The sequence below is a fragment of the Pempheris klunzingeri genome, chromosome 9, assembly GCF_042242105.1.
Source record: "Pempheris klunzingeri isolate RE-2024b chromosome 9, fPemKlu1.hap1, whole genome shotgun sequence".
Classification (NCBI taxonomy): Eukaryota; Metazoa; Chordata; class Actinopteri; order Acropomatiformes; family Pempheridae; genus Pempheris; species Pempheris klunzingeri.
In genome coordinates this window covers 10,113,118-10,138,839 of record NC_092020.1, presented here as the reverse complement: position 1 = coordinate 10,138,839, position 25,722 = coordinate 10,113,118, and the positions used below count along the sequence as shown (strand labels likewise).

General features: G+C 46.6%; 2 protein-coding genes across 3 annotated transcripts; one reads left to right on the top strand and one right to left on the bottom strand.

Annotated features, from left to right (window-relative positions):
• Positions 1–76: 76 nt before the first annotated feature.
• Positions 77–9,236, top strand: elf2a (E74-like factor 2a (ets domain transcription factor)). Of its 2 annotated transcripts, none has more exons than XM_070837055.1 (9): positions 77–350; positions 1,631–1,714; positions 2,780–3,059; positions 4,565–4,672; positions 6,849–6,962; positions 7,117–7,200; positions 7,289–7,481; positions 7,573–7,827; positions 8,349–9,236. In XM_070837055.1, the coding sequence occupies exons 2-9, from the start codon at positions 1,640–1,642 to the stop codon at positions 8,896–8,898; spliced, it is 1,659 nt and encodes a 552-aa protein (XP_070693156.1). In that variant the 5' UTR covers positions 77–350; positions 1,631–1,639; the 3' UTR covers positions 8,899–9,236. The 2 variants fall into 2 exon arrangements, with proteins under 2 accessions (XP_070693156.1, XP_070693155.1); XM_070837054.1 differs by having other exon boundaries at positions 6,846–6,962.
• A 2,063-nt stretch (positions 9,237–11,299) lies between these two features.
• On the bottom strand, positions 11,300–22,669 carry nocta (nocturnin a). Its single transcript, XM_070836591.1, has 3 exons — positions 22,072–22,669; positions 12,892–13,185; positions 11,300–12,468 (listed from the first exon to the last, which is right to left on the bottom strand). The coding sequence occupies exons 1-3, from the start codon at positions 22,280–22,282 to the stop codon at positions 11,600–11,602; spliced, it is 1,374 nt and encodes a 457-aa protein (XP_070692692.1). The 5' UTR covers positions 22,283–22,669; the 3' UTR covers positions 11,300–11,599.
• Between the last annotated feature and the right edge of the window lie 3,053 nt (positions 22,670–25,722).

The window sequence follows — 25,722 nt, the reverse complement described above, 5'->3', positions numbered from 1 at the left end:
TATTGATCCAGAAACAACATACGGGGTTTGTCCTCGTGACGTCACCCCGGGCTGCGCTCTGACCCGCTGGATCGTTGTGGCGGAGAGGCGGCGCGCCGGAAAGCTACAGGATAGCAAGAGACGAGCCGTGGTCAAAACACCGCTCCAGGGCCCGCATCCGCGTCCACCCTTCATATTTCAAGTCGGGACGTCGATAGGTGTACGCAAAGTGATTATTTTGGGACGAAGGACTTGCAAACAAGTGTTTATGCGAACGAAGTGAGCGTTTCGGCCTTGTCAACTTGGCTAACGTTAGGCCCAGCTAGTGCTAGCCGTGGAGCTTACTTTTCGCTAGCAAAAAGCAAAACAAGGTAAGGAGAGGAAACTCATTGCACGAACATATCCGCAGGCTCGGATAGATCACAACTCTCAATACCAGCGTCTCCATTGGCTCTCTTGTACTCCCTCAGCGTTATATATATAAATATAATGTTAACCAGCTATCCGCTATCTGTTTGGAGCTCACTTACTGACCTTAATGCTAGCCATTGCTAAGTTATTGTGGTTTGGGTGGTCTCTGTTTAAATGGAGAAGGCGGCGGTAATCTGTATTCAAGGCGCTGAATATGTGATGTTACGGAGCAAAGTACATAATATTAGCAGCTACGTAGTTTCAGCCCTGTTCGGTGAGAGGCAGGAGCGCTGTACTTAGCCAGTTAGCCGGAGAGCGGAGAGCTGCAGCCGCACACACGGACGCACAGACCCGCTCAGAAAGTAAACATTAGCCTGTCTGTGGGCTGGGAGCGACCAGTGCCTCCCACCTCCACCGGCGAACCCACGGGGGGCTGCCGGTGTCTTCTCCACTCACTCACTGCTTTAGATGAGTCGTGCGGGCGGAGATCCAACGGCACTGGTTCCTCCTCTGCGCCCTCCAGTTGAAATAGTTCAGGGCACTTGCCTTTTAGCCGTTTAGTGTTTGCATGAGAAAGCTTCAGTGTGTACCAAGCCTTACAAACACCGTGGATTATAGTGCAGACTTTATGACCAGGTGTCACTATGTGATCAGCGTTAAACCACTATGCTTTAATTACTACTGTGAATAGTGTGGGAAGACATTTGAATGTGTTTAAAACATCTAATGTCACATGCAGACAGGTGCATTGGAAAATGTGCAGTTTTCAGTATTGCAAAAGAGTGTGATGAGTACCCACACACTGTCGGCCCCAGGTTTAAATAGGAAGCATCGACATCATTATGCACGAACCCACTGTTGTTGTCATTTCTTTGCATGGATCAGTGACGGGGTTACTCAGTCGATTCCTCCTTTGATGGTAATTGTAACCTGTGGATGTAGCATAAAGCTTTATGACCTATAGGTTGCGTTTTTGAATCCATTCAGTGGATCGCTTACAAGCTGCCTTAAGCATCAGACAGGAATCACCAGAAGAGTTGGTGTGTTTTTTTCCCTCACAACAATGATCACAACATTACTGGCACTGAGTCATGAGGAGTGCTGTTGCCCGTGGCGTATTCACATGACCCCCCCCCTGCACACACACACACAAACTTGCTTAGAAATGAGATGACTAATAATGACTAAATGAGACTTTGCAGTACCTTTGTCCTGACCCTCTGTACTTTGATTTTGGCAGGAATGAGTGATGACCTCTGTGGTAGTGTCAGACGGTGGAGGGAACATAGTGGAGTATGTCACTGTGGTGGAGGAGCCCCAGCAGGTAAGCCTGTGCATCCCCACAACTGCTTTCATGGAGGTCCACAAAGCCCTGTGCTGAAAAAGATACTAGAGGCTGTGGCGGTGGTAAAAGAACACAGTGGAGTGAGTTCAGCTTTGCTCAATTATATGCTGTCTTTTTCCCCTGGTGAAATATTTCAAATTGAGAAATGTGTCTGATGCCATTAAGCCTGGAGTTACACAATCCATCCGTCGGCTTTGGTCGGTAGCATTGAGTAGTTTGGTATTTAAGCTGATGTATAGGCTATATGCAGTAGGTTACCGCCAATGGAATAAACAGTTAATATTAAATGCTTCACACTTTCCATAAGAGGCTATAGGTGATTGTTAGTGGTAGGTGATATATTTCAAGGAAATGGTGATGTGACAACAAAACAGAATTGGGAAGTCCGTTCATTAAGACCAATTTGATCTCGTGTGAGTGTCTTCTATTATTTTGCCACATAATAAGATGTGAAAATCATAAAAGCACCGTCAGTTATATTGTAGTATTGGTCTTTTTCCTCTCATTGTGGAAACTGAACATTTGCAAAACAGAAACATCAGCGTGTGTATTACCATAAACCACCACGGAAATGATTGGTAATCGTTAAAATGTCACACAAGCCACTATGAGCACAAAAAGTCCCAGCGGCATGCTGAGAAGACAGGTGATAGATGGAGAGTTTTCTTTAGAAATCATTGTTGTCAATTGTTTTCAATGGAAAGCAGCTGAAGTCTGCCCACAGAGCTGATGGATGACATCATGTGCCAATTGATTATTATGTAGCTATTTACAGCATTTTCACAAAGGTGAACAAGCTCTTCAGAGGTCAGTGATTGGTCGCCAGGTATGTGCGTTCACTCCTCATCCATGCTTCTGTGCTGGTGCTCATCCACTGAACGCAGTCAGTCCAGAGAGCTGCACGAGAGCCCAGGCTCAGTGTTGGGGGGGTATACAGTGCACATGTTTTAGCTCAGACCTGACATCATCATACGACATGTGATCTGGGAGCACAGCGCATCACTAAAAATCACTCCCTTTTCTCATCTTTCAAACTGTGTTCAGTGTGAGCAGCAGCCAGCTGAGGAAGAGGAGGAGGAAGAAGTTGTTCAGCAGGAAGCAGAGGCAGTGATCATGGGGGTTGGGGAGGAGGTGGAGGAAGATGTTGAAGAGGAGAGCGTGGTGCTGCAGGAGGAGAGCTGTCCGGCGGTGATCGTGGAGGAGGTGCCCAGTGCCCAGGTGGAGGAGTGCTACTCGGCCCAGGTCCTGGTCTACGATGATGAGACGTACCTGATGCAGGATGTGGCTGAGGAGCAGGAGGTGGTCACAGAGGTGGCTGAGACAGGTGAGGCCGAGTTCTCTGAATAACAGGTCTGACTTATAAAATGGGGGAGGCTACGTAGGCTGGTCAAAGATTGTACTTCCCTGTGGAGCACATGTTTAATTTCTCCTCCTTGCCCAGTTATTAATCATATTATATTATTAAAGCATGCTATGCTCCACAACATGCGTGCACAACATTAGTGTTGTGGTTGCCGCTGAAATCTGTGAAGCTGAGCCACACTGAAGCCATCCACAGACACACCTGTGCTAATCCTGTGCCCCTGTGTTGATTTATTTCATTACATGCTAACTGTCAACGTACTACACAGTTCCCAAAGTCTTATCTTTTTTGTCACGATCACAGAGGCCAAAGAATTCGGAAATCCAAGCGGACACATAAAAGAGAAGTGAATTTTGTGTGGAAAAACATTGTTATACTCCATGTGTGGCTAGACGTTGAGTTCAGGGGTGTAGCAGCACCTGATTAGTTACCTTTCAGCAGTTCTAAGACTTGACTGTGATAGAAATAAAACTATCAGGGTCTAATGTTCATGGTTAGTGCGAGTGCCCATGTCCACCATAGAGTGTGAGTGTTCAGAAAGGTTGATTTAAAATGTGTAATGTGAGTTTACCCAAAGTCTAATTAAAGAGCACAGTGTCTGACTGCCTTAATCTGAAGCCTATATGAATACATTCAAAACCTGGAACAGCCGTGAGGAGAACCGAAGGCTGCCAGCTAATGGACTTTTGTTATTTGAGCTAAAGCTTTCTGCAGAGATTTCTGGCTCCCTGTACCTGATGTGATGTGTCGTCTGTTAGAGCCACCTGCTGCCATTTTACATGGGATAAAACAAACTGTCCTCAACTATGAGTGTAATTATCATCAACTGTACTTGACCTGATTCAGAGAGGATGTAGACACAAACTTATTGGTGGTTCCAACCCTGTTGGTGTTGTTAAGCTGCCCTCTATCTGTGACAGCAGGGCTGTTTCTCAACCTTGTTGGCTGATTTAACTTTCATTATTTAGGATTCTGTGGCGGTGCACAACAGTTGGGATATGTAAGGAAAACACTGAGTTCTCAGTCATGTAGTTTCTTCTGAACCCAGATCAGTCTATTAAGCTCAATGTCAAACTTTGTCTCTTCTATCTGTTTTTTGACTCTCTGAAATCTGTACACGCCTCATCATTCACACTGGTCTGTGTTTTCTTCGGGGCTCAGCGGTACCCGTTCATTAGAGAGGATAGCTCTGTTTGCCACCGGGCTGCTGTTGATGCGTGTGACCGCCCTCTGCTGGCAGGAACGGCATCTTAACTGTTTAGATCAGATCAGAGGAAAGCGGAAGGGAGGAGCAGACCGCTTCCCCAAAGCTCAAACAAGGAAGTCACTATTTCAAAATAGTTGAGGTCGCACCGCTGTACTGCTGTGAACTTAGCCCTTCGTTGTGTTGTCCACCCTCCTCAGAGAGCATGTGTTGTTTGCAGAGGCCCGTGCACTGACCGCCTCCTCTGTGCTTTTCTTCTCAGTGGAGATGTCGGGTCACGACATGGTTTGTTTTGACAAGACGTTTGAAGCGGCCGAAGCTCTTCTCCACATGGAGTCTCCTGGAGGACTGCACAATGAACGCAACACAGGTAAACACTGTCCGAACACTGTCTTCTGTTTGGTAGACACAACACTCTATGAGCCACGTGTACGGTGACCTGCTAGTTGATATGAGGTGGTTACAGCATCAGGTGGTTACAGTGGTTTAGTCACCCATGTCCTAAAGCTTTCAGCTGATGAGCCACAACCAGACTCATGAGATATGTTTCATTTCTGTTCTCTTTCCCCCTGAAGGTTAGTGTTATGTGTCATAAGCATGTGTTTAAACAGTGGGAAACCTTCATTACATGCGTTATGAAATGAATGTCACTCTGTCAGAGGTAAAAGTTGTACACCGTTGGTATTGGACGTTGAAGGGAGGGGAGCTTAGTGATTTTAAGTTCAATAGTTTTTATGCTTTTACTCTCTATTGTGAAATAGGGATGCACCGTCCCTGATGCTGGTATCGGATAGTGTCGGATGCTGTGATAGGTCCCATATTAGGAAAAATTCATCCCAACATAAATCATGTCCCTCGTGTGCCTACGGGCTGCCACACTGAGCAAAGACCGTCCTCTTTCCTTTAACCCTGCTCCGTCTTTCAGTAAATGTGTGTGAAAACACTGCCCTTACCCTGTCACAAGGGAATTGTTGATCATGTGACCTCCTCCAGCCCTTCAGCAGGTCAACTGTCCCTGCCCACTGAAAACCTCCTGAATCCCCCCTGCTGTCCACCTTTTGTTTTTCCCTGTAACAAAAAGCTGTGGAGCGAAGCAGCAGGTTGTTGTGTTCCTCAGTGCGATCAGACCGAGGCTGAAAGCAGGTGCATCAGCCACGTCTGGTAGGAGAAACACATGTTTACTGAACATTAAACCGTGGAAACCTCTAAATACAAGCAGTAACTTGAAGATGAGCAGGATATGGGACCTTGAACATCTCTGAGTGTGTACTGTGTCATGCATTAGCAGTGCACTGGTAGACTCACTCTGATAACACCACCTTCACAGTAGTCTAGATTAGTGTAGTGTGCTTTTAGCACACTTTACATCGAACAAGCTCTCTGAAGAAGCTCCTTCTCAGGACGGAAACATCAGAAAGCAGCTTAGTGTAAGCACCTGTCTGTCCTTACGTATGAGCTAGTTCTGTTTTTCCTAACACTAACTAAGCATCGCTCCAGATGATAGACGGACAGACGAGGAGGGCCGGACAGTGGTGAATTACCTACGCGGCTGTCCAAACCGCTGTGGCTATATGGGACTGCCAGACAGACCCTCCTGTAGCCGTCCACCAACCACCAAAGCAGTTACACGCCCGTGATCAGAGCCGGACGGGCTACAAACGGGGAGAAGCTCCTGACGCCGCTGTCCAGAGCCAAATTATAGGCCAGAATATTTTGACCTGTGTGGGATCCACACCCAGTGTTCCAAAACCAGACAGGTTAACAAAAGAAAACACAAAGACAGTACGACAAAGAGTAGAAGAACACACCACAACAGGCACAATCAAAGTTCAAACTCAGGCTGCATTTAACCAGACGAATGGCTCACCAGGCTCACCAGCCATGAGCCGGTGAAATCAGTGGCCTGTTAAGTTAATTAGTTAGTTAGTTATTAACATTGCTTAAGTAGGGTTTTGGAATCCCAATTGTGAGGTAATTTTTTCAATGATGAAAAACTTCCTGAAACATTTCCTGTTTCAGGAAGAAGACAGGTTTTGTTTTGATAATAACTGTGCATATACAAAGATACTGCTGTTTGAAGATGTCCCATATGGATCTGGTGTATTTGTCATTGTCATCTTATTTTGAACATTTATAGTGCATTTAAATGATTAATCTAAGTAACCATATTAACCTGTAATGACAATGTAGTTGTGGCCATAGCTAGACTAGATGGAACAGATCAGATGTGTGCCGTAGTCGTCCTTACACAGAGCGGGGGGTTTGTTCTGGAGGCTGCACTTCAGCTGTGTTGTTCTTCCTGTGAGGAACCAGCTTGTAGTTGCAAGAGTACGACTAGTGATGATATTTGATGTGAGCTGTCTGCATGCTAACGGGTCTCTCTCTCTCTCTCTCTCTCACACACACACACACACACACATATATATATACACACTTATGACCCTGCATCAGTATTCAACAATGCCTTTTTGGCAGTTTGCAGGCTGCAGACTGCGGCTGTGGCTCACAGAGCAGTATGAATGCTGTGGTTTGTCTGTCCCCAGCAGAGGATGTGATGATGGAGACTGTGGTGGAGGTGTCTACGGAGTGTGGACCCATAGAGGAGGAGTCCTTTCCCATCCCCCCTGACTGTGAACCCACTGCCAAAAAGAAGAGAGGAGGTCAGTGTCACTACAGCCATGTGACGTCACAGAGAGCTCTACTTACAGACCTGCTCGTGGCGAAGTATTGAAATTCACACGGGGGTCATTTTTCTGCATGAACATGACCTGATGTGTGTGTTTGTGCGTGCATGCGTGCGTGTGTTAAGTGCAGGTGGACGTAAGCCCAAGACGCACCAGCCTGCTTCCAACGGCTCCTTCGACCTGGGGATAAAGAAGAGACCGAGGGAGGGCAAAGGTCTGTCCCAGCTCTGAAGCCTAGCAGTCCCGTCACGGTGAAGGTAACTATAGGGTGCTGAGCTGATGCTGTGCTGTGTCTCCCGAAGGCAACACTACCTATCTGTGGGAGTTCCTGCTGGAGCTGCTGCAGGATAAAAACACCTGTCCCAGGTACATCAAGTGGATGCAGAGGGAGAAGGGGATCTTCAAGCTGGTTGACTCCAAGGCCGTGTCCAAACTGTGGGGAAAGCACAAGAATAAACCCGACATGAACTACGAGACCATGGGCCGAGCCCTGAGGTCAGCTGCCCCCCCCCCTAACCCTAACCCTACTCCCCTGTAGTCCTTTCTGAACGTGTAATAACCCGGCTTCTCTGTGCCGTGTGTGCAGGTATTACTACCAGCGTGGCATACTGGCCAAAGTGGAGGGTCAGCGGCTTGCCTACCAGTTTAAAGACATGCCCAAGAACATCCGGGTGATTGATGATGAGGAGGACGGGGACGAGGTGGAGGATGGAGAGGCCGTGATAGCTGGCCAGCACCCTGCTCACCAACAGGGCCCTGCCATCCTGGGCACCAATTCCTCTGCCACCACCCAGCCACAGCAGACCTACGTCACCGTCATCCCCAGCAACGCCACCACCAGGTATTCACCGCTGCCGATGGTTGGGATTCATGATCAGACTGAGTTCAGACAGTGAAATGTACCCGCTGATAGTCTCCGAAGCTGAACCTGAATTGGTCTGTTTTTAAATGAACTAGTTCCTTTTATTTCATCCTGTCTTGATCATGTCTGGGAGCATTAAATGAACTTGCATGCTACAGTGATCAGGTGCAGTTGTCCCAAAGGATCACGTTGCAGCCTGTTTCATAAGTGTCAGCTGAGACGATCTGCTGGATCTAACACAGACAAAAGGTTTAGAAATACTGGAGTTGTCCTTCATGTGTTGTCCTGCTGCGCTTGTGCTCGACCTGACTTTAGAGTTCTGTGCTTGATCAGTGATGATGTGGATGAAAACAAATCTTTTTGGATTCAGTGTGAGAGGAGGAGACAAACGACCTTTGCACTTGGTCAATAATGAAGGAATCAGCGGCAAAATAAGTTTTGCTTCCATCAGTGCTCACCCCTGTGCTCTCTTTCTCTCTCTCCTTCTCTCTCTCTCATAGGCCCATCCGAGCCATGCCAGTGGTCATGACCAACTCACTAGGTCAGGTAACGTTAAACTCCTCCCCCATCCTCACCAGCGCCACAGGAGTCCCAGTAACGGTAGGCAGCGCCTCGGCTAGCGCCCCACCCAAACTGGTCATCCAGGCTCTGCCCACCATGCTGCCTGCCGGTTCCAAAGCAGGAGAGAAGATCACCATCATCACCATCCCGGCCAACCAGCTGGCCACGCTCATGCAGGCCAACCCGTCTGGTCACATAACGCAGCTCATCCAGACCTCGGCCAAAGCCACCACCGCGGCCCCCACGGTCCAGCTGACGGCAGGTCGGCCCGCGCCACAGCTCATCCTGGCCAAGCCAGCGGCCGTGGCCCAGCAGCTGCCGCAGCTCTCTGTCCATGTCGGCCAGCCTCAAACCGCCCCACCCAAAGCCCCCAGCCAGCCCCCAAAGCCCCCCAGCGGTCATCCTGAGGCAGCGCAATCAGAGGCAGTGGTTGAGGCTCCGCCCCCCTCCAGCCCTCCAGCAGCATCAGCAGAAACGCCATCATCCTGAGAGCTCTGCCCTGAGGGGGGCCGCCAGGGGAGGGGAGTACAGGAAGTGACTGTAGACACTGCTGCTGAAGTGCAGGACACATCCCACCCCCCTTTCACAAAGCAAGGCTGCTCTGTGATTGGCTCAGACTGTCAGCCTGATGCTGGTCTCCAAGGAGATGCCTGCTCCTACTATGGAGCTGCTGAAGCCCCACAAAGGTTCAAAGGGCCTGTTGTAGGAACACACACACACACACACACACACACACACACACACACACACACACACACACACACACACACACACACACACACACACACACACACACACACACACACACACACACACACACACACACACACACCCTTCAGAGCTCAGAAGACTTGGGCAGCCTTAGATTGTAAATGAAAAAACTCCTTTTTGTAATCAAATGTAATATAAAAAGTCAGATTAGACTTTGTTGTAAACAGAAGTGTAAAAAGCATTTTTTGATACTTGGCGCCGGGTGTTTCAGTGCAGACGCAGGTTGACTTCATCTGTTTGCTCGTCTGTCTCAGTCTAAGGTTTGTCCGCAGGCGCTTGTTACTCCACAGCACTGTCACATTCTCCCAACACTTGTTGTCTTTTTTACTGTTCATAAAAAGGGAGTGAGAGTATGTCTGCGAGAGATGAGCTAGCTAAATGGTGCGCTCTCATCTGAAGTACTATATACTATTTTTTCTTGTACCATCAGTGTATTGAAGTAGATTTTACGGAAATATGTATTATAAAAAAGGACAAATGTGAATGAAAAATGAAACTGTGTGATTCACTTGCGTCAGAAATGAAACATTATTTAGTGACATATTTTAGCAGTTTTTTTAAAAGAAATGCTGAGTTTGCATGGGTGCTAAGTAAATGGAGCCGGGGGGGGGGCCACAGAGAGGCACTGTGCTGCTTCTCTTCTCAGTGGGACTGGTGCTGCTCAGCAGCTCTGTACATTCTAAACTAATTAGAAAAATGGTGAGGGCAGACTGAGGTCAAAAGTAGTCCCACAGTATTCCACAGTGTCTGAGTGGCCCTCAGAAGTATTGAACGAGTTTTGTTGGCACAGGAATCGTTGTGAAAATGTCAAAGGAAACCACAGCACCACACTAGTTTAGTACATTTATCAAAGTAGAGACTCTCAGATGCACTGAATGCACCACATGCAGTGACTCAGGTCTTTCCTTTTATAAAACATCAAGCATGTGGCATTAAAACCACCGGAAATACAAAAAACAAGCAAATACAGAAACGCTGTCAGATCAGTGGCCCCTCCCACCTCCCACCTGCTGTATCCTTGTGCGACACGCTGAATCAAAAAGTTGGTCTTCGTTCCACTGTTTGTTTCAGAGACTGAAGGTTCTGGTTGACAAACAAAAAGCTTAAGTCAGTCAAGTTTCCACTGCAAATGTTTTTATCAGAACTTTATTAGAGCTCTGTCCCCGTGGTATTCAGATACCAGGGGCCCACTTCTTGAAGGGTGTGATGAAGGTAGAGGAGAGCGGTGCTGCAGCACAGGCAGGCTGAAAGATTTGGATTTTGAAGTTGAAAATTAAGTCAAACTTTCAGTAATAGTTCCAGGCATACAGAAAATAAATCAGAGGATTCTGTTTTGGGGATTAGAGAACCCCCCCCCCCCAAAAAAAAAGTCCAAATATTGTCAAATTTATTCTTGAAATTGAAAAACAAGTCTTACATTTTTCCCATATACATGGTGCTGATCTCTCCACAGTAAATCCGTTCCTCAGTATGCTGCATTTTTAAAAAGCAACGCCGTCATTTTCCTCTTCCTATTAAAGCACAGCAGGAGTGCTGACTACGTCCTGGAGATGTTCCAAATGCTACCTCAGGGGAAAGGATGCTGAAACGCTGCTACAAAGGTTGACGGTTTAAAATGAGCAGCTATAATGAACACAGGCACTCAGCACTGTGTTCTAAAGAAGCCAAACGATGATTTGGCTTCCCACCATATATTACCCCCACCCCCCAGCCACAGCAGGATCTTCCAGGTCTCTCTGTAGGGATCCTTTCTTAACGCTGTCACACACACAGAACAATCAGAGCCTGTCGGAGGCTACAGTGATTGTCCCAAAGGATCCTGTTGCAGGCTGGACCAGTTCCAAGAGGTTTGGTTCCTACCCGTTAATTTCAACCCAAAATATGTAAAGAAAGAGAGCTCAGACTTAAAAATACCAAATGTTCTTTTAATTATAACTCTAGGGTCCAAATCAGACAAATCCTTAAATAGTCTTCAGCTTAATATCCCACAAACCAGAGCGAATCAGAAGTTCACATGATTCATCATCATAAACTGCACCGATCTGGAAATCAGAAAAAGACAATAAGAGTCAAAATAACTTTATTAACATTTGTTCTTGTTCAGTGTAGTCACAACACTAACAAGGCCATGATTAACAATATCAGGAACCATCCAGGATTACTTCAATGCAAAATAAGTTATTTTAAAACACTACAGGAAAAGCTGTTTTTGGTATAACCAGCTGATAGAATGTAGAAAGAATAATTTAATAACATGAAGTGATAATAGTCTTATGTGCGCAGTAGAAACATTAAATAAATGCAGTTGGTTTCCAGGAACTTCAGCAGATGAACCTCTTAGCTGCCATTTCAGCTCCAGCTCAGTTCAGAAGCACGACACGTAGTCAACAACACCGGACAAGCAGTGCGTCACTCAGGCCTACATCAGCCTGTGGGGCTGCTCCCTGAAGCTGATGTCACAGAGCAGCGATAAGTGGTCAGAGGGGTAGTGGTAGGAGGGGAGGCGGTCCGGGCCGATCTCCTCCTCTGTGGGAATGTCCAACAGGCAGTCCACGCTCAGAGCATCATGGGTGTACCAGATGTAGTCCAGGGTGCTGCAGCTCTCTCCGGAGGGACGGATCTTCCACGTGGTGTAGGCCGGCTCCGTCTGTCCGTCACAGCTCAGCAGCTTGTAGGCCGAATCCAGGCCGAGCGGGGAGGAGCTGAAGTGCCGGTAAACGTCCTCTGACGGTTCGGCGTTGAAGTCCCCGCACACAACTAAAGGGATGGTGGCCGCCGCCGCCTCGCTCTGGCCGCCGCCGCCATTTTGGGACGTTATGCTGCGTAAGCTTTGCAGCAGGTCGGCACCCTGCAAGCTCCTCAGCCTCTCCCATCCGCTGCGAGCTTTCAGATGGGTGACGGCCACGCACAGCCGCAGGCCCGTTACCTGGCAGTTCAGCGTCTGGACGATGGCCACCTGGTTGGTGGGCAGCATCATGGCCGACAGCCGCAGGTGAGCCGTGGCCAGGAGGGAGAAGCGTGAGCGACGGTAAAACAGAGCGCAGCCATCGGGGCCGTTGTTCTGCTCTACATCCAGACAGGGGGACCAGGGCTTGGCCAGGAAACTGCCGTGGTAACCCAGGCTGGCCATGATTGGCTGGAAAGTGTCGTAGTAGTGGTCCACTTCCTGCAGACACAGGATGTCGGGGCGGTAGGTGAGGATTTCCTCCAGGATCAGGTATTTCCTTTCCTGCCAGTTGAGAGCGTCCAGTGGACAGCGGATAAACCCGTCCTTCCCCTCGCCAAGAGCTGGACAGACGGACACAGACACAGAGACAGACGTTAACACCAGAACAAGGGGACAGCTGCTCCACAGTCATGCTAGCAGCACAACGGTGACCTCACAATTCAGTGTGTTAGCATGCTAACATGTGCTAAGTAGCGCTAAACCCAGACTACAGCTGATGGTGTGAGAGTGTAAGTGGTCAAAGGTCATCCTGAGAACAACATGGAAGTCTGACCCAAGATGACAACCATCCATCCATCCGTCCGGTAGCTGTCGACACGTTCCACTCAACCAGCAGGCGCTGGAGGAGAAGTCAGCTGACTTCACCCCATCACTTCCTCTCAGTGTGTCCAGTGAGGGTTGGCAGGCTGTGGTGGACTCACCAACACACCCCTGGCACAGCTAATCCTAGCTATTCCTAGATTTTCACATGCACACATCTCTACCTTGTGCCAGTATATTCCACTGCATGACCCGGATGGAGGGGCTGTGCTGGCGATGCCGGGGCGCCACGCCGCTGGGATAAACCAGATCCCTGTGTGGCCGGGCCGGGCGTCTCTGCAGGGCCTCCTCGCACTCTCTGAGAAGCTGGTCTGGGTCAATCTCCACCAGGTCCTCGTCCGTGCTCTCCTCCAGGTACGGGTCTGACTGGGCCAGGGGGGCGCTGTTCAGGGACTGGGCCAACGTACCAAACAGCCTGCTGCTGCTGCTGCTGCTGCTGCCGCTGCCCATTGGACACACTGATGGAGGGAGAAACGTGGTCATTAAAGGCACCATAAGATCCTGGTCACACCAGACCCAGACTCAGCAAACCCGGTCGTGAAAGCAGGTACAGCAAGTGCCTGTGGATTCAACTTAGAATTATTATTCTTTTAGAAAAAGTTATGTACATAGTTGGCTTTCTGCTCTCTAAAGAAGACAGGGATCATGAATATGAAACCATGTTAAGCCCGGGGGTTTCCACATGACTCCAGAGCTTCTGGAGACATCGGCTGGCTCTTTTCAGTGTTGTTTTTATTCTGTCACCCTGCCAATAAAGCACAGAGGGACAGCAAAGAGGATTTATCAAGAAGGTCCTCCAGGTGCTGTATGACCACATGCTTCTGGATCTGTAGCTGAGCCATGTGAAGCCAGTGGGGCTGCATCTAACAACACTTTAGACTTTAATGTGCCACTTATTTCCTTGATCAATCCTTTGCTCTATGAAACATTAGTGAAACAAATCATAACACGCCATAACATCCTAGAGCCCGAGGTGACCTCATCAAATGTCTTGGTTGATTATCAAACTTCAGCTTTGTGACGAGTGACTAATGGTTGGCGCTCTAAGGAGCAGCCTGTCGGTGGAGGGACCTCCACCTGTGTGCCAGACACAGGTGGAGGTCCAGGTGTGGAACAGAGGCAGGGCAGGCGGCCTAACTGGAGAAAAGTGATAATACAGTGGGGGGGCCACTACAGGACCTGTTGGAGCACTTTAAGAAGAACTGTGGTGAGGAGGCAGCATTCTCCTGCTCCCACCACTTTGAGTCCATCCAAACAGAGATCCTGCTCCAGGCTTTAAGGGAAACTTGGTTTTTACTTCTGTGAAGCGGCTCCAGTTCTGGCAGAGTGCACTGATTGAATTTGCTAAAATATTTGAGACTGAGACACAGAATTACTGAGGTGAAAAACAAACTAAAGGTTGCCTAGGAAGGCCCCCTAACCCTCACTACAAGGTTTCAGAAGTCCAAATTTAACATCTGTTAACGTGACCAGTAATGACATTTACGGCTAATTGAAAGACCAAGAAAAAGCCAAAGCGCGCGCGTGTGTGTGTGTGTGTGAGTGTGAGAGAGAGAGAGAGAGAGAGAGAGAGACTGGAGCAGAGCTACACAGGAAACATCAGAGAAGACATGGTGTAGTGGAAGACTGCTTTAACTAACTCTGGTACCAAAACACACAGAATACCTTACTTTTATTAAGATCAGGAGGATTTATTTGTCTAAAAATAGTTTTTGTTCATTCAACAAAACTAAGCAACCAAAGACAAGCATCACTATGATAAAGGAACCTTAACTAAGTGAATGTTTATATCTGTACTCATCTGCTGATAGAACAAACACTGGACACACTCTGCCCCCCCACACCTGGTCTCTACGTCAAGAAATAAACTGAGTTCAGATCCAAAGTGTTTAAACTATAAAAGGCCAGTAACATTACAGCTATGGTAGCTCCTTCACAGCGGTAGATCACTCCTCCTACTAGTACTGTACATGTCTTACCCACGGCCTCCATGTCAAATGCTGTCCTCCCTCTTCTTCCTATGTCTGAACACCGGGACAATCCAGCTCTCCTTCTGGCACTCACTCCTGCCCTCTTCCCCTTTATCCTCTCCCCCCCACTGTCTCCTGTCTGCCTCTCTCCCCGTCCATGCTCTGACTCATCCTTTATCCGTCTCGTCCTCCACTGCCTTCGTCTCCCCGTCTCTGAGTCATCACTTCCCCTCCCCGTCTGCCTCGCTGACTGACAGAATGACCTCTGGAGAGGCGGGAGCCTCAGTGACCCTGTCTCAGACATGAGGAGGAGTGGGGGGGGGGAGAGAGACAGGGGGACCAATGAGCATCCCTCATTATCAAGGTTGCCACAGTGATGACAGATGTGACTGTGAAGAAGGTGAACAAGACAGAAAAGATGGTCAGAGTGTGTGTGTGTGTGTGTGTGGATGAGGATGATGCCTAATTAAGTGGATGGGTGGGACTTGGATAAGAATGTGCATGTTGTCCAACAGGTGGAGATGGCAGGGCTATTACAAACACACACACACACACACAGACACGTTCACTGGTTAATTGACGATAAAGGACGGAAGAGGAAGTGTGTGATGTCAGTAGCACAAACACAGACTGGTTAACCTGGTTAATTCACCGATCTGATTTAGGGTCAGTGCGCACCGTTTCTTGCAGTGTGTAAAGCTTTGAGGTAAGAAAGCCTCTGAGACAGAGATTCATCTTTACTACATACAAACCCAGTGGAAGGGCTGCTTATCCCCAACTATTTATAACACACACACGCACCACTGGCCTCACTGTCAGAAATGATTGGGGTTCAGTATCATGCTCCAGGTAAATATTAAATGCTCTGTATCTGTACAGCACCTTTCTAGACATTTCGACCACTCAAAGCACTTTTACATCACATCCTCACTCACTCATCATTCATTCAGGAGGAATCTAAGCAGGAGGAGACTGTTCTTTCACACACATTCACAAGTTGGCAGGTTGAGGGTTCAGTGTCTTGCCCAAGAACACTTCAACGCGCCGACTCATAGGAGCCGGGGATCGAACCAGCAGCCTTCCGATCGATGGACGACCCGCTCTCCCTCTGAGCCACTTTAATCACCAACCCTGTGATTAATGGGCGATCCATGCTATCTTAGTTTAGCATGTTAGCATGCCAAAGAACATGTTGTAATGCTATTTTTGCAGGTCGTAGACCAAAGTATTAGACAAACCGATGACCATAAAAAGTTCCTGGTGATCTTCAGGATCACAAAAGTCTGCAAAACATTTCATGGCAATACTTTGAAAATAAGTTAAGATATTTTGGTTAACAACCAGAACCGTGAGCCTTCAACCAAACGACTGAAGCTGCCATCCCCAGAGCCACGGCAGCAGCTTGGCTTAAGAACCTCTGAATAAAACAGAGAAAACAGCAGCAGTAAGGGCGGCCTCACAATGACCAGACGAGTGTGTCCCCTTCGCCCTGACACCGGAACATTTACACGCCAAAACTCAACCCTAACCCTGTCAGGGATGATTCCATCTTACTTAATGACAGGACCATTCATTTCATTCACAGTCATCATTGTGTGAATTCCAAGTGTGTGGATGCTGATCAATGCTACACTGTCATGAGTCAAACATCATCCTGTCCTGTCAGACGAGAAGGCTCTGACTGAACCACACTTAACTGTTGGCCACATAAAAACATACAAGAGCAATAGATACTTACATGGAACAAAGTGGATGAAGGAAACGGACACACACACACACACACACACACACACACACACAGTCTTCAGTGTGTCTGCTGGTTTTCCACCTAACGCTCTTCCTTTTTTCCTGTCCTCTTGGTCATCCCTCGCTCTTCCTCCTTCACCCTCTCTGCAGAGCAGGCCTGCGTGGACTGAGCGAGGACAGACGGCGTGCCGGACGTGGGGATGGAAGGACAGTGTGACAGTCATGGGACAATCCCAGTGACTGCTCCACATGAATGAGGTTACTCAGCCACTGACTGGCCCCTTCAAGAATGCCTTTTCTCCCTCTCTCACACACACACACAAAGGCATAAGAGTCACACACACACACACACACACACACACACACACACACAGCTCTGCAGCGTAGGCAGTCCACAGAGGAAACTCTCTAAACTGGAATGACAGTCAACAATGAACTGTCAGGCTGGCAAAGAATTCACTTCAGCATATGTCCTGAGACAGCCCCCATGCAGCAGCGGGCGAGAAGGCAAGAGTGTCCTGCTTCAAAAAACAAACGCCAGGAGCCAGCAGGACAATACACTGTATATTATACTGTACATAACGTACTCTGGATTTTTCACAACATCTGACAGAAACTACAGTGGCCAGCTGTTTCAGGAAATGACTGCTCCTGTTTAAAAAATGTACGTCTTCAGTAGGGAGCAGTGAGCAGCTGAGAGCCACAGACAGACGGGGATGTCACAAAGTACTGACAGACTAAACATCATCATGGCGTGTGTTACTTTTGATAACTTGAGACAGACGAGCGCTCGGCCTCAGCCTACAGCCAGGGTTACGCCGTGTCCTGTGTCCTGCACAATCGACAAGTGGGTCTGGCATGCAGAAAAATCAGTGATTTGATTTGTTGATGAATGATAAGTAGAAATTATGTCATTTCCTCTGTGTTGTTTTTACTTGTGCAGCTGCAGCACAGCCCCCACCCCCCCCGAGTGGGAAGCAAATGTCTTGTGCCCTCTGAGCCAAAAGGACAAATGTGTCAGGACAGAGTGGGTGAATGTCACAGAGCAGCTCTGCACCGTACAGCACAGCAGTACGACACTGTGTCGTCTGCATAAAAACATAGTAAAAACAGCTGAGCTGACCATTTGTGACGGAGCCGTCTCCTGCTGAGAGACTTAATGAGGTTGTCAACGTTAAAGCAGGTGTGTCCCTGAGGGCCCCTAATGAGCACCCTGCAGGTAAAGCACGGGGGGGGGGGGGGGGGGGGTGTTGATGACATTAATAATATCTACGTTCCAGGTGTTTAGGTGTGCCAGTTGCAGAGCCCTGCTATTATCCATGCTGGTTCGCAGGAGCCATTTCCTAAATGGGACCATGGCTAGTGCTGCTGGTGCCACCTGTGCTCCTCCTGCTGTAACAAGCCCAACATGCTGGAGAGAAGAAATCCTGCTGGGACACAGCCTCAGTCTGCAGCCTGTCAGTGCACACTGCAACGTGTCAGAACTTGGAGTCGAGAAACTTGAGAGCTTTTAATCACACGTAATGGTTTAGTTCAGCATTATACATATTTGTCATTTTCTTAATGAAATGCGGCCACAGAGGAGGTGCTGTGCTCCCAAATGAGCTGACACTAAAAGACATGAACCTGCATTTCACCTTTAGACAAATCAACGTAGCAGCACCAGCACATATCAGACTTCAAATCTGGCATCATTTCTCTTTCAAAAGCAACCCACCCCCTTCCCAGTGCCTGAGGCTGCTTCTAGCTAATGTCCAGTTGCAAAGATCTGCTGGATGGACAGGACTCAGGCTGCCTAAGCAACAAAAAAAAAAAAAAAAAATCAGAGACTGTTAGTGCCCACATCTACAGAGAGCCCCGCATCAGTCTACTGATCAGCTGGTATGATAAAGAACTCTTGTGGGCATTTGAAGCATACTTCTCTAAAAGGAATACGAGTAGAGACAGACTTGGATTGAGAAAGACCTGCTGCATCGTACAGTGCTAACTCAGTGACACACACAGCCACACACACACACACATCCAGTATATAAGTGCCACTGAACAGACACTGGGAGAGTAGATTTAGCACACTGGTAGTGCGAGCACTAGTGGTTGGAGTAGAAGCAGCGGCAGGGACGGACACAGAGGCTGTTTTTTCTCTGTGCCAAAGAAAGGAACACGAGGTGGCAGGAGGCCAGTTCCACGACTGAGTGAAGCTGCTGTTGAATAATAAGCTGAGTGCAGCTGGTTACGCAGAGAGAGATCAAATTCCAGGTCATCCTCTTCGCTGTGGCATCCGCGTGACAATTAACTGAATTTCCTAGTGGCAAATAGGATTAAGTGGTACAGGGTGAAAAATGAATGAAGGGCTGTCCTGATGTGACAGTAATCAGACACGGAGCCTTCTGTGGACACACACCGACTCTAAGGACCATACCGACAACCATTGTTTGGTTTTTAGTAATGATTATAGAAGGCATCACGTCTCTCACACATCTGATTAGTATGCTAACTGCATGGAACACATAGTACAGCTGCACTATCAGCTGACTGATCACTTTCACGTTTTAGTGCCACCGTGTTGACGCTGCCAAGCTGACTCGCTTTTTGAACGGAGGTTAATATAGGCACGACTGCCGGTTGTGTAACAGGGTCTGACCAATCCCATTACAGATGGAGCGCAGTAAGACTTTTAGCCTCCAGGGGCCTCGAACTATTAAAAAGTGGTTAATTTTAGGCCCCACTTTGCTGCTGACCCACGCCATGTGGGAATGTGCATGAGCATGTATGTGTTTGTGCAGGTACAAAGCCAGAGAGCTGACCTGTTTCTTTGCCACAATACTAAAATAGAAACCTTCACCCTGGTTAGAGCGGCTTCCAGACTTTGACCTAAACGCTGGTTCCTGGCTGGCTCACGTTTAAATGATAACCTCAGTACTTTTACACGTGGGCCCTGGTTTTCACATATTGTGGGTTTGATCAGTTAGTTTGTCTACTATCCAACCAAATGTTCCGATTGTGTTCTTTGATGTGAAATTAGTGTTCGTGTCGATGGAGTCTGGTGGCTTTTTCAGAAGGCAATATAACCAAATAGGGTCCATCTCTGTGGGAATCCTTTCCATAAAGGTTGTCAGACTGAATCTGTCAGTGGCTAAAACAAGCACACACACTGTGATCAGGTGTAGTTGACCCAAATAATTACAGGGCAGCTGGTATCGCTGCTGCTGAGGTGATCTACACCAACATGTGTAAAAGTGTGGCCCAGGTTTAAAGATACCAGAGTTGTCCTTTAACAGCAGTCACATAATAGCATGTGAACATTTCACAGTAAATACTGCCATTACTGTCAAATGTCTGATTCAGTTTCCTGTCTGATAATGTATCAGAAGTAGCAGGCTCATCATTTGACCGGGGCTTATACCGACTCAAATGATAAACATCAGATCACTCAAAGTAATGTTGCTCCATAACTGCTGGTTGTTTAAATCAATCAATCAATCTTTATTTATAGAGTGCCAATTCATAACGGTGTTATCTGTTATCTATCTTTCCATAAAGAGCAGGTCTAGAGCAAACTCTTTAATGAAGAGAGACTTCAATTCTATTAAATAAATTCTAATAAATAAACAACCACAGTTCTACATCAACTTAAAAAGGTGTCAATGTTGAGTTCAGTGCTTGTTTCACTTTTCCCTAATTGGATTAAAACTTCAGTTATTGCAGCTTAAAACAACTCAGTAGTTCTGAATGAGTTCTCCAGTATTTGGATCAAGCAGCTGGTGAAAGATATGGTGTACAAGTAACCTAAGTTCAGTTACTTGCACAAATCACAAGGAAAATTGGATTTGATTTGACGAGGGATTGGAAAGGAGTGTTTTTTTGAAGAGCGGCTTCGGCGAAAGAAAGAATCCGTGTAAGCCCCGTCTGACTTTAACCTAAATCAGCTGCCTTCAACAAAAAAAAGAGAACAGTTATCGTGTCTGTTGCTGGTTAGAAACATCCAAATTCTCTCTTCCTTGAGGACAAAACGATGTCTTTGTGATGCCTGATGGCGGTTTACCAATAAAGCTGCGCTGACCTGCAGCAGTAACCAGGCAAATCCTGTGCATTCCTATCTCAGCTTGTCCTCCACGCACTCCCTTCAGCCCATTTGTCGGCTACTTAAGTGGAGCACTAAATGCGGTGACAGAGGAAGTGCAGTGTCATGGTGTGCAGCGGCAGATTACTACACGGAGGTACCTGCTTAAGAGCTGCACGCAAGATCATCAAGAACATCCTGTTCTTTCTATTTAGTTTCAGAGACAGAATAAATAGAGCCTCAGATAGAGCATCAGCCGTGGAACCTCCGGGCGACAGGTCAACAGACTAACTGACAATAGGTCTGAGATTTTATTTTTAGGTTATTCAGGGACTCTAAATTGTCCGTAGGTGTGATTGGCAGGGGGCCGGTCCAGGGTGACCCCTGCCTCTCACCCACAGTCAGTTGGAATTGGGGTTTCTAAATTGAATTAGAATGGAAGTACTGAGTTGATTCATCGGTAAGTCCATGTATAGACAATTAATTGATATTTCAGTCATTTTTCAGTCACTGTCACTCAATATGAATATTGACTATACTGAATATTTGCTGCTTTTCTTTGACTGCACGCTGAATATCTTGGCAGTTTTAAGCGACACCAGACATTTGCAACATTTGGCAGGAATGTCTGAAACTTGTAGTGAGGTACAAATCTATCATCCATACTGGATTCATTGATTCTAGGTTTGCCAAACACGTGCTGCTTCCAGCTTCTTTAATATGAGGATTTTGCTGTTTTTTTCCTCTGTTTTCGCTCATAGTCTATCAACTCTCTCTGAGCTCTGGACTACTGGTCAGATGATACAACACAGCTCAAGATGTTCAATCAATCAATCAATCAATCGATCTTTATTTATACAGCGCCAATTCATAGCAGCGTTATCTCAAGACTCTTTCCATAAAGAGCAGGTCTAGACCAAACTCTTTAATTAGAGAGAGACCCAACGATTCAGGAATTCAACATTAAGGATTCAAGAATCCCCACATGAGCATCAGCATCAGATATTATGCCTTGTACTCTGGGAAAGACTTCACCAGATCCACTCTGTGGAACTGCAGGTTAAATAAATACATAACTCATAGTTGCAGCCCCATTTTGACAGAGCCATGATCTCGTTCAGAAGGTGACGTTAGCAGATCAGGAAACAGTTTTAAGAAACATTCTGTCCATCAGTGAGGAGACATTAGCCTGGTTTTAGTCTGACTTAAATGACAGGTCTGTAGTTTAAGTGAAAAGTTACTCTTCGTTGGCTTTTGTCAAGAAAAGCAAATAGTGGTATCTTCATCTGGTCAAAGCTGTTTTTAATGAAATATCAGATGGCTTTACCTCAAACATGTCACACTAAAGTGTCACAGAGGTAGCCATTAGCTCGTAGACTACACTGATGAATGGTCGGGTGACTGATATCACTTCACAAACCACATGCTGATTCATGGAGGACGACACCGATACTGGTGACTAAGTGCTCGTAAACCGGTCGTTTTTTGAACGTGGTCTGGTTGTAGGCTAACTCGACCTGCTGTCACTGGTGGTGAATACTGAGGTGAGAAACTTTTGTGTACAGTACCTGTTGCCCCCCCAGTGGTGGGTGCTCCTCTCGGTTTCAGCTGGGGACAGGTCCCCGCGTCTCCCCCTCCTCCGACACCGGGGTGACAGTAGCGGGCACCCGCCGTGGCTGACACTGGTGCTGGTGAGAAGGCTCTCCCGGCTGCCGGTCCCCCCCGCGAGGACACACACAGCTGGCTCAATAACGCCGAGCAGCGACGAGCTGGATTCATTATTCACTGTACCGAGTCCCAGAGAGAAGCAGCTGTAAGGTACTGGCTGTCTTTTCACCCCCACTAACCAAACCAGGCCATTTGTTCAGCACGGTGCCTGAGAATGTTCCCCTACACGCGCTCTGACAGCACAAACTTCCTTTTCTCTTTGTACTGTTCAAGCTAACAGAAAGCCGGCAAAAGTTACATCATTTTTCCAGTGAGTCACTGAACACCGGCTACGGAGGGGTCGGGGAACGATGGGCTAGTCCATTATGTTTTACCGAGGACACGAAGGTACGCTAGACGTCACTTTTCCCTGTAACAAGTGAATACGCGTTGCTCCCCGTTAGTGTATCTCACTGCTGTACTCGTTAACAAAGGAAAATGGAAGTCCAAGTCAATAACAGCTACGTGCTTCCATCCCTTCATATCAACAGTGGTACGAGCCGCACTGACATTTGTACGGAAGGGGCGGGAGTGGGGCGTCAACTTTCCATTAATAAACCAATCAGCGTTCAGTGCGCCTGTTGGACAGGAATGACAGCTGTGACGTCACCAGCACGCCCCACACGCATGTTCCCTGCGCTGACTGCGCAGAGTGTTCTGAAACAATAAGCTGTCACCTTCACCTGAAAAGTAGTCCTGTAAATCCATAAGAACAGCCTGGCCCAGATCAGCCATCACGCTGCCAGCTAGTCCACCCAAGGAATAAGCAGGATCAATCCATCATTATATCTTCTTTTTTTCCACATACAAAGGTTTTATTTGTATTTTAGGACAGGTGTCAGCTGTGTATTTACACTGCCAATGAGGTCTTGGTTTTCACATTGTGGTTATACAAATGAAAATGAATTTACAAAAACGGTTTATAACAATTTACTAGATATTTTAATGTAATTAGGGCTGTCAATAAAAAAAACCCAACCTAATTGCACAATTTGATGTGAAGTTTGTATTGATGGATATTTAAATGTAACATTAAAGAATTAATGTATACTCAACTCAAAGGAAGTATTTAAATGCACAGCATCCTCTCTTGTGAACTACAGATTTCCAATAATACCACTGAGGCATCAAAACTGAGTGTTAGACATAATAACAAAACCCAGGCTACACACACACATACACACACACACAGAAACACAAGGAGGAGCTGTGACTGTGACTGTGAGCTGTGACTGTGACGTTGCTTTACTTTTTCGATCTGATGTGGAGTTGAGGCCAGGCGAATGTTCTGAAGCTGTTACACAACCAGCTGAAGGGTCAGTAGTGTCAGGATCTCTTCTGTTAATTATAAATTAACTGGAACAACAAAGTACAAAAAGTCACGGTATACATAATATACTGTACGTCATAACTGTGGAAAACAGAAGCAAAGGTAACAAATGTTATCAATGTTACTTTGGACAGAAACACCATCTGCAAAATACTATGTAAATAAATACATCTCTGTATTTATTTTTCACTGGTGTCCCTTTTCTTTTTATTGATCACATTTTTATTATTTTTAAAAAAAAATCAGATCAGCTATTTTTGAATAATTTAAAATAAATACTAGCTCACATTAGCAAACCTCTCAGCATCAGGCAGAAGATATTAAGGCCAAATACTAATATTACCATTGTTACGTGAAAGACAGCACCCACACTGATAAACGATGATGTATTTAATTGACGTACCTGATGAATTCAAGCACAAGCTGTTGTTCTGAGACGTGTTCTCTGTCACAATACCTTTTCCTGGCCTGGACATTATCTCCACATATGATTGGTGTATCAATTATCAAATGCTGCTGACTGGCGAACATCACTCTGTGATGTACACCACACAGGAGCTGACACACGTCTTTCATTCAGTGATTATGTCTAATAAATGATACACTATCTAACCCCCCCCCCCCCCCCCCCCCCCTCATCGCTTTTCTTCTGAGGGTATTTCTTTCTGCTTGGTTTAGTGATCTGTTTGCACATCAACACATTCTGCTCCCATATGATCCCTTAGCTGGGATGCAGTCCCATGTCTTTGGTACCTGTCTCTGTGCTACTATCTGGTGGCCATCTTATGAAAATGCATGGTTTCCACGTTAAGCTTACAAAAGTTGACAGCTTTTTAACCAATCAAATTGTTTTTATCGTTTTATTCCTGCAGGCTCCTTTGTCATTCTTTGATCACGCTGTGTGTGTGCACTCAGCTGAACGGGGAGGATTTAGGGATTGGGGAAGCCTGCCTGACACCACAGCGCCGTGTTAAAGGTAAAAGTCCTGCATTCACACATTTTACTGGGGCATCACCAGCAAAATGAACATTTATTTAATGTCTCTTCAATGCAGAACTCAGAACATGCTGCTGGAATCTCAGCCTCTCATAAAGCGTTACAGTGTACTTATTGTTCATGTATTTTGTTTTGCCAGCTCCAAGCTTATGCTACTGTTTTTCACATAATACACTACATCATATCTCAGAGAGACAGCTTCAGGTATGACTACGTAATCATCTATAATATTCTGATGTAATGTCATGTTACTCTTACATATACTGTGCTTGATGACTGCAGCTACTGATCTCATTTGTCATATGTCATTTTGCTTGAGACAGAATTACTGTTAATCCAAATACAACACTGGTTGTGAGTACTCTATGTGTAATTTGGAGTTTCGAGTGTCCTTCCCCTTGTACAGAGTGTTTTATTCTATGATTAGTTTTACTTTATACACCTATACTATCGACCTACTTTGAAAGTTTCTCTATTCCTCTGTATATTTTATCTCTTTGTGCTGCTGTAACACCTGAATTTCCCTTCAAGGGATCAATAAAGGTTCATCTTGTCTGATCTTGTTCTTGTCAAGTTTGAGTGGAGTAGAAGTGCAAACACATTTTTCTGATAGGAGTTGGGGTGACTCGTAATGGAGTGTTTTTGGATTGTTCTGTGGCTGCTTAGTAAAGAATCTGAATACTTCCTCCACTGCCAGCAGCCCATGCACATTCCTTTTAAAGGACCGGTCTGATGGCATTCTATATTTTCTTGTTGGCATCCAAATGGCCCAAGGCAACAACGGATTCTTCTCACCGACGTTGTCTGTTTGTCTGTGTGCATGAATAAGTGATCTGGAAGTTCGGTGAGGAATGAAAAAAGAGAGCATGGTAGAAAAAGTTCAAATGACTGTCCCAGCAGTACACCTGGCCCACGGATGCATAACGGGACACATGCTTTTCACATGGAAAACCGTGGCTGGTTCATTTGAAACATACTGACGCCTTTAGACTGGATGATTGACAAGTATAACTGCCTTTGGAATAGTCAAAGTGTTTTGTTATTCATCTTATAGCCTCCTCCAGTGAATAAACCAGCCGTACATGGGTTAATCTATGTACTGAATGAACTCTACTTTCTCCAGTAACTGAGGGCGGGGGGTGGGTGGGGTGGGGGGGGTGTAATTAATCTTCATACCGAGTTGATA